Source organism: Scyliorhinus torazame, chromosome 14 (assembly GCF_047496885.1).
Source record: "Scyliorhinus torazame isolate Kashiwa2021f chromosome 14, sScyTor2.1, whole genome shotgun sequence".
In the NCBI taxonomy this organism is placed as follows: Eukaryota; Metazoa; Chordata; class Chondrichthyes; order Carcharhiniformes; family Scyliorhinidae; genus Scyliorhinus; species Scyliorhinus torazame.
In genome coordinates, this window is record NC_092720.1 from 12,853,834 (window position 1) to 12,873,214 (window position 19,381).

Below are 19,381 nucleotides of genomic sequence, written 5' to 3' on the forward strand. Positions count from 1 at the left end.
CGCGGACAGAGAGAGTGTCCTGAGATGGGCCAAGAGGGAGCGGAGCAGTAGATGGGAGAATGCGGTGATCCGAGTCTACCAGGACAGGAGCGCGGAGGTGGAAAAGAGGAGATCTGGCTTCAATCGGGCCAAGGCAGTGCTGCATAAAAAAAGGGTGAGATTCGGAATGCTGCAGCCAGCGCGACTGTGGGTCACGTGCCAGGACCGACACCACTATTTCGAAACGCCAGAAGAGGCTTGGACCTTTATCCAAACGGAAAAATTGGACTCGAACTGAGGGGCTGTGGTAGTGGGGGAGATGTTGACTGTATACAGGGTTGTAAATATGGGTAAAGAATGTTTTACGGGTGGGACGATGGATGGGGATGGGGGAAGAGTTTTTGAAGGGGGGGACGTGGGCGTCGGTGCTGGAGGGAGGTGAGACTCGGGGATAGGGGAATTAGGATAAGGCCGCAACAAGAGCTGCGCCACAGGGGGCGGGGCTGGCTTAGGAAAGCGCAGGCTTTTTCCCGCGCTAGGGAGGGGGGGGGGGATGGAGGAGCGCAAGGAGGAGGAGGGATTCCCACATGGGGGGGGGTCAACGGGAAGGCGGGGGAAGCCGGGGTCAGCAGGAGTCAGCTGACTTACGGAAGTATTATGGGGGGAGCAAAAGAGCTAGATTTGGATCTAGCGGGGAGGGGGGTGGGGAGGGGGGGGGATAATAGGGTTGCTGCTGCAATGGCCGAGGGGGAACTGAAAATGGAAGAGGTGGTCGGGGCGGGGGTTCCCTGTCTGGGGGACTGGAGGGTGCGGGAGACGTGGGCCCGGGGGGGGGGGATGGGTAGCCCCCCAATCCGGCTGATCATGTGGAATGTGAGAGGCCTAAATGGGCCGGTTAAGAGGGCCCGAGTGCTCGCGCACTTAAAGGGACTGAAAGCAGACGTGGTCATGCTTCAGGAGACACATCTGAAGGTGGCAGATCAGGTCAGGTTAAGAAAGGGATGGGTAGGACAGGTGTTCCATTCGGGGCTGGATGCAAAGAATAGAGGGGTGGCAATACTGGTGGGGAAGCGGGTGTCGTTTGAGGCCAAGAACATAGTGGTGGACAACGGAGGCCGATACATGATAGTGAGTGGTAGGTTGCAGGGGACGGGGGTGGTATTGGTAAATGTATACGCCCCGAATTGGGACGACGCTGGATTCATGAAACGTAAGTTGGGGCATATTCCGGACTTGGAGGTAGGAAGTTAGATAATGGGTGGGGACTTCAACACGGTGTTGGACCCAGCACTGGATCGCTCCAGATCCAGGACCGGAAAGAGGCCGGCTGCGGCCAAGGTGCTCAGGGGGTTTATGGACCAGATGGGGGGAGTAGATCCGTGGAGATTTGCCAGGCCTTTGGCCAGAGAATTCTCTTTTTTCTCCCATGTACACAAGGCCTACTCCCGGATAGATTTTTTTGTTCTGGGCAGGGCATTGATCTCGAAAGTGGAGGGGACGGAGTATTTGGCCATAGCCATTTCGGACCACGCCCCGCACTGAGTGGAATTAGAGCTGGGGGTGGAGAGGGACCAACACCCGCTGTGGCGGTTGGATGTGGGACTGTTGGCAGACGAGGAAGTGTGCGGGAGGGTGCGGGGGTGCATCGAAAGGTATCTGGAGGCCAACGACAACGGGGAGGTGCAGGTGGGAGTAGTATGGGAGGCACTGAAGGCGGTGGTTAGGGGAGAGTTAATCTCCATCAAGGCTCACAGGGAGAAGAGAGAGGGCAGGGAAAAGGAGAGGTTAGTGGGGGAGATTTAAGAGTGGACAGGAGATATGCAGAGGCCCCTGATGAGGGACTACTCAGGGAGAGGCGAAGTCTCCAGACGGAGTTCGACCTGTTAACCACAGGGAAGGCAGAGGCACAGTGGAGGAAGGCACAGGGGGCGATGTATGAATATGGGAGAAGGCGAGCCGGATGCTGGCACATCAGCTCCATAAGAGGATGGCAGAGAGGGAAATAGGTGGAGTCAAGGATGGAAGGGGAACTATGGTGCGGAGTGCGGTGAAAGTGAATGAGGCATTCAAGGCCTTCTACGAGGAGCTGTATAGGTCCCAGCCCCCAGGGGGAAAAGAGGGGATGCGACGATTCTTGGACCAGCTGAGGTTCCCGAGGGTGGAGGAGCAGGAGGTGGCTGGTTTGGGGGCGCCAATTGGGGTGGAGGAGCTGGTTAAAGGACTGGGGAGCATGCAGGCAGGGAAGGCCCCGGGACCAGATGGGTTCCCGGTGGAGTTCTATAGAAAGTATGTAGACCTGTTAGCCCCGTTGCTGGTAAGGACTTTCAATGAGGCAAGGGAGGGGGGAGACCCTGCCCCCGACAATGTCGGAGGCGACGATCTCTTTGATCCTGAAGCGGGATAAGGACCCACTGCAATGCGAGTCGTATAGGCCGATCTCGCTCCTCAACGTAGATGCTAAGTTGCTGGCAAAAGTGTTAGCTACGAGGATTGAGGACTGTGTCCCGGGGGTGATTCACGAGGAGCAGACGGGATTTGTAAAGAGCAGGCAGCTAAATACCAATGTGTGGAGGCTACTGAATGTGATTATGATGCCATCGGTGGAGGGAGAGGCGGAGATAGTGGCAGCTATGGACGCGAAGAAGGCCTTTGACCGAGTAGAGTGGGAGTATCTCTGGGAAGTGTTGAGGAGGTTTGGGTTCGGGGGAGGGTTTATTAGTTGGGTTAAGCTCCTGTATAGAGCCCCGGTGGCGAGTGTGGTCACGATCCGGCGGAGGTCGGAGTATTTCCGGCTGTATCGAGGGACGAGGCAGGGGTGCCCCCTGTCCCCCCTGCTGTTTGCATTAGCAATTGTACCTTTGGCCATGGCGTTAAGGGAGTCGGGGAAATGGAGGGGGGTGGTCCGAGGGGGAGAGGAGCATAGAGTGTCGCTGTACGCAGACGACCTGTTGCTGTATGTGACGGATCCAGTGGAGGGGATGGTTGAGGTCATGCAGATCCTGAGGGAGTTTGGAGACTTCTCGGGCTCTAAGCTCAATGTGGGAAAGAGTGAGCTCTTTGTGGTGCATCCGGGGGATCAGGGAAAAGGGATAGACGACCTACCGTTGAGGAGGGCGGAAAGAAGCTTTCGATACTTGGGGATCCAGGTAGCTAGGAGCTGGGGGGCACTGCACAAACTTAATTTGACGCGGCTGGTGGAACAGATGGAGGAGGACTTTAAAAGGTGGGACATGTTGCCACTCTCGCTAGCGGGCAGGGTACAGTCAATTAAAATGGTGGTCCTCCCGAGGTTTCTTTTTGTATTCCAATGCCTCCCAATTGTGATTACCAAGGGCTTTTTTAAGAGGGTAGGCAGGAGCATTACGGGATTTGTGTGGGCGAGCAAGACCCCAAAGGTAAGGATGGGGTTCCTGGAGCGTAGTACAGATAGAGGAGGGCTGGCGTTGCTGAATCTGGGTGGCTACTACTGGGCAGCCAACGTGGCGATGATCCGTAAGTGGGCGATGGAGGGAGAGGGGGCGGCATGGAAGAGGTTGGAGATGGCGTCCTGCAAAGGAACGAGCCTGGGGGAGCTGGTGACGGCACCGCTGCCGCTCTCGCCGATAAGGTACACCACGAGTCTGGTGGTGGCGGCAACGCTAAAGATCTGGGGCCAGTGGAGACGACACAGGGGTGCGATGGGAGCCTCGTTGTGGTCCCCGATCAGGGATAACCATCGGTTTGCCCCAGGAAGGATGGACGGGGGGTTTCAGAGCTGGCATCGGGCAGGGATTAGAAGAATGGGGGACCTGTTCATCGATGGGACGTTTGCGAGCTTAGGGGCGCTGGAGGAGAAGTTTGGACTACCCCCGGGAAACGCCTTCAGGTACATGCAAGTGAGGGCGTTTGTGAGGCGGCAGGTGAGGGAATTCCCGCTGCTCCCGGCACAGGGGATTCAAGACAGGGTGATTTGGGGCGTATGGGTCGGAGAGGGCAAGGTGTCGGCGATATACCAGGAGATGAAAGAAGAGGGGGAGGCTTTGGTAGAGGAGCTGAAGGGTAAATGGGAAGAGGAGTTGGGGGAGGAGATTGAGGAGGGTCTATGGGCTGATGCCCTAAGTAGGGTTAATTCCTCTTCCTCGTGTGCCAGGCGTAGCCTGATACAATTTAAGGTTGTTCACAGAGCGCATATGACGGGGGCGAGGCTGAGTAGGTTCTTTGGGATGGAGGACAGATGTAGGAGGTGCTCAGGAAGCCCGGCGAACCATGTCCATATGTTTTGGTCATGCCCGGCACTGGATGGGTTCTGGAGGGGAGTTGCGAGGACAGTATCTAAGGTGGTGAAAGTCCAGGTCAAGCCAAGCTGGGGGCTAGCACTATTTGGAGCAGCGGACGAGCCGGGAGTGCAGGAGGCGAAAGAGGCCGGCATTCTGGCCTTTGTGTCCCTGGTAGCCCGGCGAAGGATCTTGTTAGTGTGGAAAGATGCGAAGCCCCCCAGTGTGGAAGCCTGGATAAATGATATGGCAGGGTTTCTCAGGTTGGAAAGGATAAAGTTTGCCCTGAGAGGGTCTGTGCAGGGGTTCTCCAGGCGGTGGCAACCGTTCCTAGACTATCGAAGGGGGGTTCTTCGGGGGGGCATCCGAGCAAGAAAAACATAAACGATCCGGAAAACTGATATGTACGGGAGGAATTCAATGTACAAAGTTCTGTATCATATTGATTTGCCATGTTTATGTCTTGCTATGCGAGTTTTTTCTTCTTTTTTGTTACGGGGGGGGGGGTTTGTTTATATGGTTGAAAATTCATAATAAACATTTTTTTTTTTAAAAACCGAATGTTCTGTATGCCCAGGCGAAAACTACATTGTCTTTGACATGAACCAAGCTCAGCAAGATGACTGGGCAGCAGGATTCTCCGTCATCGCCGGGATGCCCCAGGTCCAGGGGGTAATAGATGCCACGCATGTTGCCCTGCGCTCGCTGGGCCATCTGGGGGTGCCTTAGGGTAACCGAAAGGGGTTCCACCCTCTCAACATTCAGCTCGTGTGCGACCACCACACGTGTGTGCTAATTTCCCGGGGAGTGTGCACAACTGCTACATCCTGGGGCAGTCGCCACCCTGTCCTCTTTGAGGCACACCCCAGAATGGGCAGCTGGCTCTTGGAAGAATAAGGGGTATCCACTGAGGACCTGGCTAATGATGCCAGTACGGAGGCCAGTGACCGAAGTGGAGATCCGGTACAACGAGGCCAATATAGCCACATGAGCTGCGATTGACCGGTACATCAGACTCAAGATGTGGTTCTGGTGCCTCGACTGCTCTGGTGTGCACTCCAGTACACCGCCCAGAGAGTCGCCCGCTTTGTGGTTGTCTGCTGTGCCCTCCACAACCTCGCAGCGGGGCGACATACTGGAGGTTGGTGATGAGGAACATGTGGCCACCTCCGAGGAGGAGGACAAGGACGAGGATGATGGGGAGGTGCCGGCCCAGCAAGGGCTGGAGGACGAGGCCGGAGAGGAACCTAAGGCCCAGCCGGAGGCTGCAGGACAAGCGGCAGCGGCGAGCCCGGAGGGCCAGGGAGGCCCTCATACTGCCCGCTTCTCATAGGGCGTGGCCTGGTTTGTCATCAGTCCTTAACCACCCTGCCACCCCCATTTCCCACCCTCCCAGGGTATGTATTGCATCAGTCCAGGGTGTTGGAACTGTGTTGGCCCCATCAGCAGGTCACTGTCGAAAGAAGGGGGGTGATGATAACCTGCAGAGAGCTCAGCGCCAGTGCTCCTCAGACAATGCCATAGTCTGACCCTTGCCTGTCTGCTGGGTGCTCGCTCACACCATCACCTGCAAGCAGTGTGCCCGGGGACGGGGGGGATGCTGGAGAGATGGGCCTCGGGTTTGGAGGTCAGCCCGCATTGCGGAAGAAAGTGATCGAGGCATCATACTGGTTCCACCTGATGTACATCAGCAGCAGTGTGGTGCTCATCAGATTGTGCACCGCGAAGCCTGACCATTAACATTTCCCACCGAGGTGTGTGTATCTGCGCTGGTGGAGGGTGGGAATGACAGCTGTGCCGCGACTATTACAGTGGTATCTGTCATGATATTCAGGTAAACATCATAGCACATACATACTGATGGACAGATCAACGGACCAATCAACACACACACAACACCACAGCCAATCACAGGCAAGAGCATACACAGTACAAAACAGGGAACACGACACTTCCTGAGAAGTCCAGCAGGAGACAGCTCAGGGCACAGAGCTCATAGCAAGCCACTCAGACATCCACCATGTGCTGAGTGCCACTACAAGATAGTATTAGGAATAGGTCCACAGATTCTAGGGTTATGATCGAACCTCAGTAATCAGTTTACCACTGTAAATAAATGTCAGCAATAAAACTGAGTTGTAACATTCGCAACCGTGTTGGTTCGTCTGTGTAGCAGAGTACCCAACACATCATAGTACCAGGAGTAACTGTGGGACCGACCTACGGATCCTCCGGAATCTGCCATCCTGCGCCATGGACACCGTCAGTACACCGCAGCCGCTACAAGTCGCTGGAAACCTCGGCGTTAATTGGAAGCTGTTCAAACAGCACTTCCAGCTCTTCCTGGAAGCCAACGAAAAGGATAGCGCTTCGGACACCAGAAAGATCGCCATCCTCCTCTCCACGGCAGGTCAACACGCCATCCATGTCTACGACTTCCTGGTGTTCGCGGAATTTGAGGACAAGACCAAGTACAAGACGGTGCTTCTCAAACTCGACCAACACTTCAACGAGAGTTTCGAGAGGTATCTCTTCCAGCAGTGCCTGCAGGGTAAGGATGAGCCCTTTCAATCCTTCCTTACGCATCTCCATATCCTCGCGCAGTCCTGCGGTTACGACACCACCTCCGATTCCATGATTCAGGACCAGATCGTTTTTGGGGTCACCTCGGGCACCCTACGCCAGCAGCTCTTAAAAATAAAAGGCCTCACCCTAGCCTCCGCAATCGAAGTCTTTGTCCTGCATGAAAACGCGACTAGCCGCTACTCCCAATTTCAGGCGGCCGGATCGGTGAGGCAGGCGTCCTACGAGGCCGAACGGGTCCAGGCGATCGAGTTCCTCCCGGCCCGTGGCCCGGACGAGGGCGGCCATTTTGCGTGCTTTTCGAGGCCTCCCGCGTTTGTGCGCGCCAAAAACGACGTCGACACAGAGGGACGTGATGCGCAGGCGCGCTCGACGAAAGACCAAACTGCGCATGCGCGGTGGCGCAACGAACGCCATGACATCACGACTTGCGGCAACTGTGGAGCCGCACGTTTAAAGCGGCAATGTCCCGCAAGAAACCGACAATGCCTCCGCTGTGGCAAGATGGCCACTACGCTGCCTGCTGTCGAGCAGCTCAACCTGCCAATGTTCCCCAACTCCGACAACCTCGGGATGTGCGGACCATTCAGCCTCCTTACTACGAGTCGTGCCCAGACGATATCCAAACCAGTGACACAGACGACTGGGACGCCTTCCGTGTTGCGGTCATTGATGGGAACCGGATGTCTCCAGCCAGGACCCACCAGCCGTTGCAAGTGAACACTGTCAATCCGGGTGATGAATGGTGTGCCACCCTAACGGTCAACCGATCACCGATAACATTCCGTCTGGTCACTGGCGCCTCCGTCAACCTCATAGCATGGTCAGCCTTCTACGCCATGAAGGTCAGACCACCAATTTGGCCATCCCTTTGCAAGATGGTCGACTACAATGGGAACGTTATCCCGACTATGGGATCCTGCCAGCTCCAGGTGACACACAACACACACACGGTCACACTCTCATTCGAGATAGTCGGGTCATCAAAGGACTCCCTGCTAGGCGCACAGGCGTGCAAGGTTCTCCACCTCGTGCAACAAATCCACGCTCTGTCTCCAGAAGGCACATCTGACTTCCCGGATGTAGAATTCAGGGCACAGCTCCAATCGCTCCTCACCCACAACCAGGAGGCATTCAAGGGCATGGCAACACTGCCCTACACCTACAGAATTCGGCTCAATCCGGACGCCACCCCGGTCATTCACGCATCTCGCAGGGTCCCAGCGCCACTCAAAGACCGCCTCAAGCAGCAGCTGCAGGATCTCCAGGACCAAGGGGTGCTATGCCGGGTCACGGAGCCCACGCCATGGGTCAGCTCCATGGTGTGTGTTAAGAAGCCCTGCGGCGAGCTCCGGATCTGCATTGATCCAAAAGACCTCAACAACAACATAATGAGGGAACACTACCCCATACCCAAACGTGAAGAGATCACGAGCGAAATGGCCCGGGCTAGAATCTTCACTAAACTGGATGCCTCGAAGGGTTTTTGGCAGATCCAACTGGATCAGTCCAGCCGAAAGCTGTGCACCTTCAACACCCCTTTCGGCAGGTTCTGCTATAACAGAATGCCATTTGGCATCATCTCGGCATCCGAGGTCTTTCACAGGATCATGGAGCAGATGATGGAGGGTATAGAAGGGGTGCGCGTCTACGTGGACGACGTCATCATCTGGTCCACCACACCACAGGAGCACATCAATCGTCTCCAGCGCGTCTTTGCGCGCATATGGGAAAACGGCCTGCGCCTCAACCGAGCCAAGTGTTCTTTCGGCCAAACCGAGCTGAAGTTCCTGGGGGACCACATTTCCTGGTCAGGGGTCCGTCCGGATGCAGACAAGGTCAGCGCCATTACAGCCATGCCGCAGCCGGCAGACAAGAAAGCAGTGCTACGCTTCCTAGACATGGTCAACTTCCTGGGGAAGTTCATTCCCAACCTTGCCTCCCACACGACGGCTCTGCGCCACCTCGTCAAGAAGTCCACGGAGTTCCAGTGGCTGCCCACACACCAGAAGGAATGGGAGGAGCTCAAGATTAAGCTCTCCACAGCCCCGGTATTGGCGTTTTCGACACATCTCGTGACACAAAAATTTCAACTGATGCCAGCCAGTCCGGCATTGGGGCGGTACTCCTACAGCGGGATGACACTGCGTCATGGGCCCCGGTCGCCTATGCCTCGCGGGCCATGACACCCACAGAACAGCGCGACGCGCAGATCGAAAAAGAGTGCCTGGGTTTGCTGACCGGAATAGACAAGTTCCAGGACTACGTGTATGGTCTCCCCCAGTTTACCGTTGAGACTGACCATCGCCCCCTGGTCAGCATCATAAATAAGGACCTGAACGAGATGACCCCTCGCCTCCAGCGCATCCTACTTAAACTCAGGAGGTATGTCTTCCAACTGGTCTACACCCCGGGAAAGGACCTTATCATTGCGGATGCCCGATCCAGAGCAGTGAGCACACCGCCCGATTCGGAGGGGTTCGTCTGTCAGGTCGAAGCGCTGTCAGGCCTTCACATCAGCAAATCTGCCAGCTGACGACTCCGGTCTGGCCCGTATTCGCCGGGAAACTGCGGCTGACCCCCTTCTACAACGGCTGATGCGCCACATGATGGGTGGGTGGCTCAAAGGACAGTGTCTGCAGTTCTACAATGTCCGAGACGACTTGGCCGTCATTGATGGTGTCCTTCTGAAGCTGGACCGGATTGTGATTCCGCACAGCATGCACAAGCTGGTCCTCGACCAACAAAAGAAGGCCATCTGGGGGTCGAGAAATGCAGACAGAGAGCCCAAGAGGCGGTATACTAGCCGGGCATCAGTGCTGACATTGCCAATGTGGTGCTCAACTGCCCCACCTGCCAAAGGTTTCAACCGGCGCAGCCTCCTGAGACGCTTCAGCCCCATGAGCTGGTGACGTCCCCCTGGGCGAAGGTGGGTGTGGACCTTTTTCACACGCTTGGCAGGGACTATGTAATCGTCATTGATTACTTTTCCAACTATCCAGAGGTCATACGCCTGCACGATTTAACATCGTCCGCTGTCATAAGGGCCTGCAAAGACACCTTCGCTCGCCACGGCATTCCGATTACTGTCATGTCGGACAATGGGCCCTGTTTTGCCAGCCAGGAATGGTCGTCCTTTGCTGCTTCGTATGGCTTCACACACGTGACGTCCAGCACGCTGCATCCCCAGTCCAATGGAAAGGCAGAAAAGGGTGTTCACATCGTCAAGCGTCTCCTCTGCAAGGCTGCTGCTGCCGGATCGGATTTCTGCCTAGCCCTGCTGGCCGATCGCTCGGCCCCACTAGCCACTGGCTTCTCACCAGCCCAGCTGTTGATGGGTCGCACCCTCAGGGCCACTGTGCCATCTATTCTGGTACCCACAACCAACCATGCTCCGGTACTACACAGAATGCAACAGCAGCGCGTTCGCCAGAAGATGGCATATGACACACGGGCAACTGATCTTCCCGCCTTGGCGCCTGGAGACGACGCTGCATCCACCTACCAGAAGGTGGCTGGTCAGCACCTGCCGAAGTTCTCCGATGCGTGGCTCCCCGCTCGTTCCTGGTTCGCATGCCTGATGGCTCCATTCGTAGGCGCAATCGCCGGGCTCTTCGCCTACTTCCACGCTCGCTACGGGAACTTACACCGACACCGCGCCCTCCTGTTGTTCCTGATATCGCCTTCGTGGAGTTTCCTGCCACCATGCCCCTTCCGTCATCGCCCGTGGCCAGACCCATTCCTCAGCCAGTGGATCCAGACCCACCCTTGAGGCGGTCAACCCGAATTCGTCGCCCACCTACTAGACTGGACTTATGAGCCTGTTTGTACATTGAACTCATAATACCACTGTGTTAATATGTTTCTGTTCTTCCTTGTCGTTACAAGAGTTTGTTTTTGTCGTTCAACATTTCCCCGTTCTTTGTTTATAGTACAACCTCGTTGTTATGTCGCACCCGACATCGCCCCTTGTATATAGTTTAGCCCCATGTACATGCTGTAGATATTGCACACACACACATTCAGCTGCACTCAGTACACATCTCTATTTATAACCACATAGGCACATGTTCTTGTACAAAAGGAGGGATGTCATGATATTCAGGTAAACATCATAGCACATACATACTGATGGACAGATCAACGGACCAATCAACACACACACAACACCACAGCCAATCACAGGCAAGAGCATACACAGTACAAAACAGGGAACACGACACTTCCTGAGAATTCCAGCAGGAGACAGCTCAGGGCACAGAGCTCATAGCAAGCCACTCAGACATCAACCATGTGCTGAGTGCCACTACAAGATAGTATTAGGAATAGGTCCACAGATTCTAGGCTTATGATCGAACCTCAGTAACCAGTTTACCACTGTAAATAAATGTCAGCAATAAAACTGGGTTGTACCATTCGCAACCGTGTTGGTTCGTCTGTGTAGCAGAGTACCCAACACATCAGTATCCTCGGAGCTCTCGTCCAAGGTGGTCTGCTGGGAGGCTGGAGAGGGTGCCGCCCAGAATGGGCCGGCGCCGTTGGCTGGAGGACTTGCGGGAGAATGGACATATGGTTAGTGGGAGGGATGGGTTAGTCAGTAAGGCAATACCAATTCACATTTGAGAGGCCTCTGGGTGAAGCCCGGTGGTTCCTGACCTATGCATCCCCAGTCTCTGCCTGGGTGACCACTGTATCATTGGCCACACCGGTCATTTCCAGGGCAGACGTGAGGATTCTTATGTCCTGTACGCCGCCACCAGTCCTCCTGGTCACACTCCCCAAGCTCATCCGCCGTCACCTTGGCCCATACAGCACTGGCTGCCCTATGACTAACTCTCCTTGGGCGAACAGGACATCTCTCCTGGCCTCCACAACATCTAGCAGCCTCCCCAGCTCAGCAAACCCACATCTTGTAGCTGGTCTCCTCGCCGTCACTGTTGCGAGCTGGCTGGGATTGGATGAGCAAGTGCATCTTAAGTACTGCTCGACCTTGTTAGCAGGGGGCTGGCAAGCGGGGTGCCGGCGAATCAGCTGGCGAACCTTCATTTGCGACGAGAAGCCCGTGAGGCCTTGTTGAGTGGACCAATTAATGTTGAATAGTGTTGCCGGCCTTGCTGGACCGAGCGCTAGGAAGCTCGCGGCAATTCTCGCTCGCTACAACACGTAGAAATCTTTCCGGAGAATCGCACCCTTTTCTTTGAGAAGGTGACTGAACAGGTAGACGAGGGTAGAGCAGTTGATGTGGTGTATATGGATTTCAGCAAAGCGTTTGATAAGGTTCCCCACAGTAGGCTATTGCAAAAAATACGGAGGCTGGGGATTGAGGGTGATTTAGAGATGTGGATCAGAAATTGGCTAGCTGAAAGAAGACAGAGGGTGGTGGTTGATGGTATATGTTCAGAATGGAGTACAGTCACAAGTGGAGTACCACAAGGATCTGTTCTGGGGCCGTTGCTGTTTGTCATTTTTATCAATGACCTAGAGGAAGGCGCAGAAGGGTGGGTGAGTAAATTTGCAGACGATACTAAAGTCGGTGGTGTTGTCGATAGTGTGGAAGGATGTAGCAGGTTACAGAGGGATATAGATAAGCTGCAGAGCTGGGCTGAGAGGTGGCAAATGGAGTTTAATGTAGAGAAGTGTGAGGTGATTCACTTTGGAAGGAATAACAGGAATGCGGAATATTTGGCTAATGGTAAAGTTCTTGAAAGTGTGGATGAGCAGAGGGATCTAGGTGTCCATGTACATAGATCCCTGAAAGTTGCCACCCAGGTTGATAGGGTTGTGAAGAAGGCCTATGGAGTGTTGGCCTTTATTGGTAGAGGGATTGAGTTCCGGAGTCGGGAGGTCATGTTGCAGCTGTACAGTTCTCTGGTACGGCCGCATTTGGAGTATTGCGTACAGTTCTGGTCACCGCATTATAGGAAGGACGTGGAGGCTTTGGAGCGGGTGCAGAGGAGATTTACCAGGATGTTGCCTGGTATGGAGGGAAAATCTTATGAGGAAAGGCTGATGGACTTGAGGTTGTTTTCGTTCGGAGAGAAGAAGGCTAAGAGGAGACTTAATAGAGGCATACAAAATGATCAGGGGGTTGGATAGGGTGGACAGTGAGAGCCTTCTCCCGCGGATGGATATGGCTGGCACGAGGGGACATAACTTTAAACTGAGAGGTAATAGATATAGGACAGAGGTCAGAGGTAGGTTCTTTACGCAAAGAGTAGTGAGGCCGTGGAATGCCCTACCTGCTACAGTAGTGAACTCGCCAACATTGAGGGCATTTAAAAGTTTATTAGATAAACATATGGATGATAATGGCATAGTGTAGGTTAGATGGCTTTTGTTTCGGTGCAACATCGTGGGCCGAAGGGCCTGTACTGCGCTGTATTGTTCTATGTTCTATGTTCTAAGTGTGAGGTGATTCACTTTGGAAGGAATAACAGGAATGTGGAATATTTGGCTAATGGTAAAGTTCTTGAAAGTGTGGATGAGCAGAGGGATCTAGGTGTCCATGTACATAGATCCCTGAAAGTTGCCACCCAGGTTGATAGGGTTGTGAAGAAGGCCTATGGAGTGTTGGCCTTTATTGGTAGAGGGATTGAGTTCCGGAGTCGGGAGGTCATGTTGCAGCTGTACAGAACTCTGGTACGGCCGCATTTGGAGTATTGCGTACAGTTCTGGTCACCGCATTATAGGAAGGACGTGGAGGCTTTGGAGCGGGTGCAGAGGAGATTTACCAGGATGTTGCCTGGCATGGAGGGAAAATCTTATGAGGAAAGGCTGATGGACTTGAGGTTGTTTTCGTTGGAGAGAAGAAGGTTAAGAGGAGACTTAATAGAGGCATACAAAATGATCAGGGGGTTGGATAGGGTGGACAGTGAGAGCCTTCTCCCGCGGATGGATATGGCTGGCACGAGGGGACATAACTTTAAACTGAGGGGTAATAGATATAGGACAGAGGTCAGAGGTAGGTTCTTTACGCAAAGAGTAGTGAGGCCGTGGAATGCCCTACCTGCTACAGTAGTGAATTCGCCAACATTGAGGGCATTTAAAAGTTTATTGGATAAACATATGGATGATAATGGCATAGTGTAGGTTAGATGGCTTTTGTTTCGGTGCAACATCGTGGGCCGAAGGGCCTGTACTGCGCTGTATTGTTCTATGTTCTATGTCCAACATGAGCTTCAAAATATCAAAGTATACTAAAAATAAACCGAGGTGTAAGACTTACATCACAAATTGGCTCACAAGGATCTTGAGTAACCTCATGTAACTGTTTTTGGTCTTATGTTTAAGACTATACAGTGAAATTCACAAGGGCTTTCAATACTGTTGGCCATCGAGATGAATCCCAGCTCCTCCGGGGGCTCCGGTTTCTTCCCACAGTCCAAAGATGTGCAGGTTAGGTGGATTGGCCATGATAAATTACCCTTAGTGTCCAAAATGTTAGGTGGGGTTACGGGGTTATGGGGATAGGTGGAAGCGTGGGCTTAAGTAGGGTGCTCTTTCCCAGGGCCGGTGCAGACTCAATGGGCCGAATGGCCTCCTTCTGCACTATAAATTCTATGATTCCCTACGCATTCAATTCATAACAAGAGCTATTAGTGATTAGGGGAGGCATCGCCAGTTGATATTTTCTCCTCTTAAACTTAGGGCTGCTCAGTCTAATTGGATGAACCTTACTGTTCCCCTTTCTCAGAGCAGCTATTCCATGACAGATCAGTGGTAAACACAAATTGCTCTGGAGTTTATACTAAATAGGCCATTGGAGTAGTTAAATCCATCAGAAGTAGAAAGGTTTGAGCCCAGTATACTGTTGCTTCCTATTGCTAAGTACACCAGGCTCATTGCTTGCTCTGTATGCTTCCCTATCTGTATCACTTACTGACTATCTGTCAAAAACAATGTAAAAATGGTATCTGCACTGTATTTTATTCCTCCTTTTGAATGTATGACAGATAATTTTAAAACAATTCTTCAAATTTGACCTGTGCTTGTTTGTAGTTTTAACAAGCAGTCAAGAAGTTCTTAACAGGCTATCTTTGTGTTTGCTGTTTTAAATTTAATCTCAATGCTGTTACACCAGAATGAAATCACTTCAAAATGATTCACTCAGACCTATCACGGAAAAGCATATTCCTTCACCACGGTACACATCTATTTCATGAATGATTAAAACCATGAGGAAAAAGTTAATCTCGATTTAGCTTATATTAAAATATGCATACATTATTAGGTTTTTCTGTAACTTACTGAAATAACATCCTGATTAATTTTTATAACAAGCATATACACTGTGTTCTGAGTCCCTGGTTTTATTGCAGGTTCTCAGTTCTTTAGTGACAATAAGGGGGTTGTTTTCCAGTATGTGCATAACATTTAGGTTGACTACGAGAAAATGTGTGGGTCTGCTTACCTTTGAATGATACGAGTTTGGCAAATCAATCACTAGATTGTGATTGCCGTCATATCTCACTGACATTCCAAAATCTGTCTCAACGATTGTGTAGATGCCATTGGTCAGAACATTTATGCCTCTTAAACGACCCTGGATTGGCATGCGAATCCTTTCTCCATCCAGCTGGAAAGTAAGAAGTTTTTTATGAGACCGACGCAATCAACTGGAGAAAAATGACGTTGAAACAGAACAACTTTTCAGCACTAAAAACGAAACAGTTACCACAGAATATTGAGGGAAGAAAACTAACACTAAACTCAGTACAAAAAAGATGTTTTCACCTTGCCTCTGATGTTGTGGATTGCCCATTCAGTACAGGAACTGCTCCACGTTAATTTCCACTCACTTAATTTGTTAGGTTTCTGTTACAGCCGATTCATCCAGTGGCGGTTTTACACCAAATCGCAAGTTAAAAATCCATTCCAATTAATGAAAAATTTCATGACACATCCGGTACAGAGGAAAATCTCTCCACTGGTACGAGTATTTTGTAGCTCAGAGTAGTGGGCTACAGCCACTTCACAAAACTTGGAAGTATTGTGAACTGTGAGGAGGACAGTGATAGACATCAAGTGAGCATGGACACGCTGGACATGTGGCAAATGAAATTTAATGCAGAGAAGTGTGAAGTGATATGCAACATGAGGGGAAGCCTTTTGATGCAGTGTGGGCTTAGGATCTGGAATTCACTGCCTGAGTGTGGTGGAGACAGATCAATTATGGCTTCCAAAAGGAATTGGATGATTATCTGCAGATAAGAAAAATGTAGGGTTACGGAGAGAAGTTAGGGTGACTGGGACTAGCTGAGTGGTTCTTACACAGAGCCAACATGGATACCATGGGCCAAATGGACTCAAGTGCTGTAACTATTCTATGATCTTATGTGCATGTAATTTTTCTAGTCAGTTTCTAAACATGATATGTCACCTGAAGGCATTTTTTCCAGATCAGCTTGAGACTATTCCTGCCCTCCAGCACAGTTAAATATATTATACAGCATTGGCCAATGAATCCTATGGAACATTGAGGCAAAAGATAAATGCCTTTATTAATTGATTGGTGCGATTTGCAGTTTCAGAAGCGATGGATGAGAAATTGAAAATATTTCCCTGCTGCAATATGATTGCTCTCCTTAAGTTGAGGCTGAGGTGCACTGCTGTAGCGACTGCTGACCATTTAACTGTGCCAAACACTGACCTGGATTTTGTGGTCAGCAGCAAAGCAATGATGTTCACTGCTGACCTCGAAGAAAGCTTCCCCCAAAGATCTAGTGTTCTCTGTGACGGGAATTTCCCCTTTTCCTGATGGCAGTGTACCTGGTGCCAAATCAGCAGGATGTCTTGGCATGCAGCAGTGATGTCAGTAGGCAGAAAGTCAACCAATCGCATTTAAATTTTTAAACATAGCAAACCAAGAAGTTAAAAATGCTGAAAAATCTTCTTTATTACATTTTCAAATCGCGAAATAAATGTATGATGGTATTGAACTTGAAGCGAAAGAAAGAAAAAACCTGTTTTTAAAAACTTGGAGTTTTTAATAAACATGAAGAAATTTGACATTCCATCATGATAAAATTAGCTTTTCATGCCCAGTGGGTGTGTTTCGCATAATACTGAACTTAGCATTCTGTTAAAACAGGGTGTAACTTTTTTCCAGGGTTTTATTATTATTATTATGAAGTCAAACAGCTATAGAGTGGAAGTTTTCATCAATTTGCTATTGCAAGGGACAGTTTCGCTATCATTGACACAGAGGAATCTAGGACATTACCTTCCAGCCTCCAGTTCTAACATGTGTGGCATGGTAGCACAGTGGTTAGTCTCGTTGCTTCACAACGCCAGGGACTCGGGTTCGATTCCTGGCTTGGGTCACTATCTGTGAGGAGTCTGCACGTTTTCCCCCGTGTCTGCGTGGGTTTCCTCCGGGTGCTCCGATTTCCCCCCGCAGTCCCGAAAGACTGCTTCTTAGATGAATTGGACATTCTGAATTCTCCCTCAGTGTACCTGAACTGGCGCCGGAATGTGGTGACTAGGGGATTTTCACAGTAACTTCACTGCAGTGTTAATGTAAGCCTACTTGTGACACCAATAAAGATTATATTGGGTGCCCAATATAGATAATTCTTCATCCATTCGCGCCTCTGTGGCAATGATAGCGCCAGAATTCTTCACTTGATGGGCATAACATTCACACAAAACAACACAAAGAAAAGGTTTAAGGTTGATACAAATGAAATCTTTTGCAATCTTTTACATTTCACTGCTGAGGTCTTACCAAGATCCTTCTATTCTTCTGCAGTGTGAGGTGTACACCATACACGTCTATGTAGATCTCTCTCAAATAAGTTGAGAGGTTCTGCCCATGACCTTCATTCAACGTGGTGATGCTGACAGGAACCACACTGCTGTTGTCACAGACTTTTACCAGGGTATAAGCACATGTGCCCGAGAATGTGTACATGATTTTATCAAAGGTATAATAGTGAGCATCACCACTGACATAGCAGGAGGCACTTCCTAGGGAAAGAATAATAACATAGTGTGAAATGTTGGACAAAGCATTTAATGCTGGAAGAAATGATGGCAGCTAAGTACATGATGACATAGTGAATGCCTCAATCACAGAGTCCAGAGACAGCACCCCCCACCCAATGCAAATGTTCACCGCCACTCCCCCCCCCCTCCACCGCTGACAAGGAGAGCATCCCCAACCCCTCATCAAGGAGGGGCATCCTTCAACCAACCATGGGAATAATAGGTCACCACCCCCCTTATCACGGATGCACGCGTATGACCTGAGCCTTCCACCCGACGCCCCCCTCAGCCAACCCCCCCATTCAGTCACTGCTGCCCCCTTCCAGAATCCTCTTCTGGCCCCGCACCTGTCATTGTCAACACTACACTGCCCCCTGGCATTGACATCCTGGTGATGACACCCTAGCCTGCCACAACGGACCCTGAGGAGGTAAGTCCATTTCTCATGTGCCCTCTATCGATGCCAGGCTGCAGAGGGAGGACCCCCGAAGGGTCCTGCGAGATGCATGGGCTCGGGTTGGCTAAGGGACCCCGGGAACCCCTCTCCGGTATGGGCGTTCTGGACTGCCTCTTTTAGCGCTGGGCAACCTGAAGATCGCTCTGAGCATGGTGATCTCAGGCAGTCCTCTGTTCAAAATCATCATCCTTTCCTGGCCTGTTTGAACTCTGAAGCGGCCTTCTCACTCTGAGATGCTCTGCCTGTCGGCTGATGAGCAGATCAGACAGTTCTTTGAAGATTCAAGCCAGGATGACTTCCCTTTCCTCACATCTGTTAACTCAACCCTATGCTCTTGCACGGTAGCACAGTGGTTAGCACTGTTGCTCCACAGCTCCAGAGTGCCAGGTTCGATTCCCAGCTTGGGTCACTGTCTGTGCGGAGTCTGCACATTCTCTCTGTGTCTTCATGGGTTTCCTCCGGGTGCTCTGGTTTCCTCCCACAAGTCCCGAAAGACGTGCTGTTACGTGAATTGGACATTCTGAATTCTCCCTGTGTACCCAAACAGGCGGGAGAATGTGGCAACTAATAATAATAATAATAACCAGGAACGTTCCACAGTAACTTCATTGCAGTGTTAATGTAAGCCTACTTGTGCCATCAATAAATATTATAATATTATTATTATTGATTTCTGAAGTGTCCCAGCCTTCCTGGAATGCCCACAACACTTAAAAAGCTTTGAAATCTCCAAAATACTTTGAAATGCTTTGCATTGAATCAAAAGTCTGAGAACACGCATTAACAGGTTGAAAAACAGCTTCTTCTCCGCTGTTACCAAACTCCTGAATGACCCTCTTATAGACTGAACTGATCTCTTCACACATCTTCTCTACTGAGTAGCACTACACTCGGTGTGCTTCACACGATGCCTATGTCTATGTATTTACATTGTGTATTTATGTGTGTCCTGTTTTTTCATGTATGGAACGATCTTTCTGGAATGTATGCAGAACAATATTTTTCACTGTACCTTGGTACAGGTGACAATAAATCAAATCAATCAAATAATCAAAATTTCACAGTGCAGTACCTTTAACTAGCCTTTGATTGACAATTTAATGGTTTAAACACAGCAATTTGG

At 51.1% G+C, this 19,381-nt stretch overlaps 1 protein-coding gene across 9 annotated transcripts in view; it reads right to left on the reverse strand.

Annotated features, from left to right (window-relative positions):
• The window catches only part of LOC140389529 (IgGFc-binding protein-like), a 266,128-nt gene that overhangs the window by 85,172 nt on the left and 161,575 nt on the right, over positions 1–19,381 (reverse strand). For all 9 annotated transcript variants that reach the window (XM_072473722.1, XM_072473723.1, XM_072473716.1 and 6 more), the window contains 2 exons: positions 17,542–17,783; positions 15,226–15,390 (listed from right to left, as the gene is read on the reverse strand). In XM_072473722.1, the coding sequence (XP_072329823.1) occupies positions 15,226–15,390; positions 17,542–17,783 (407 nt within the window). The remainder of the gene's footprint in view (positions 1–15,225; positions 15,391–17,541; positions 17,784–19,381) is intronic.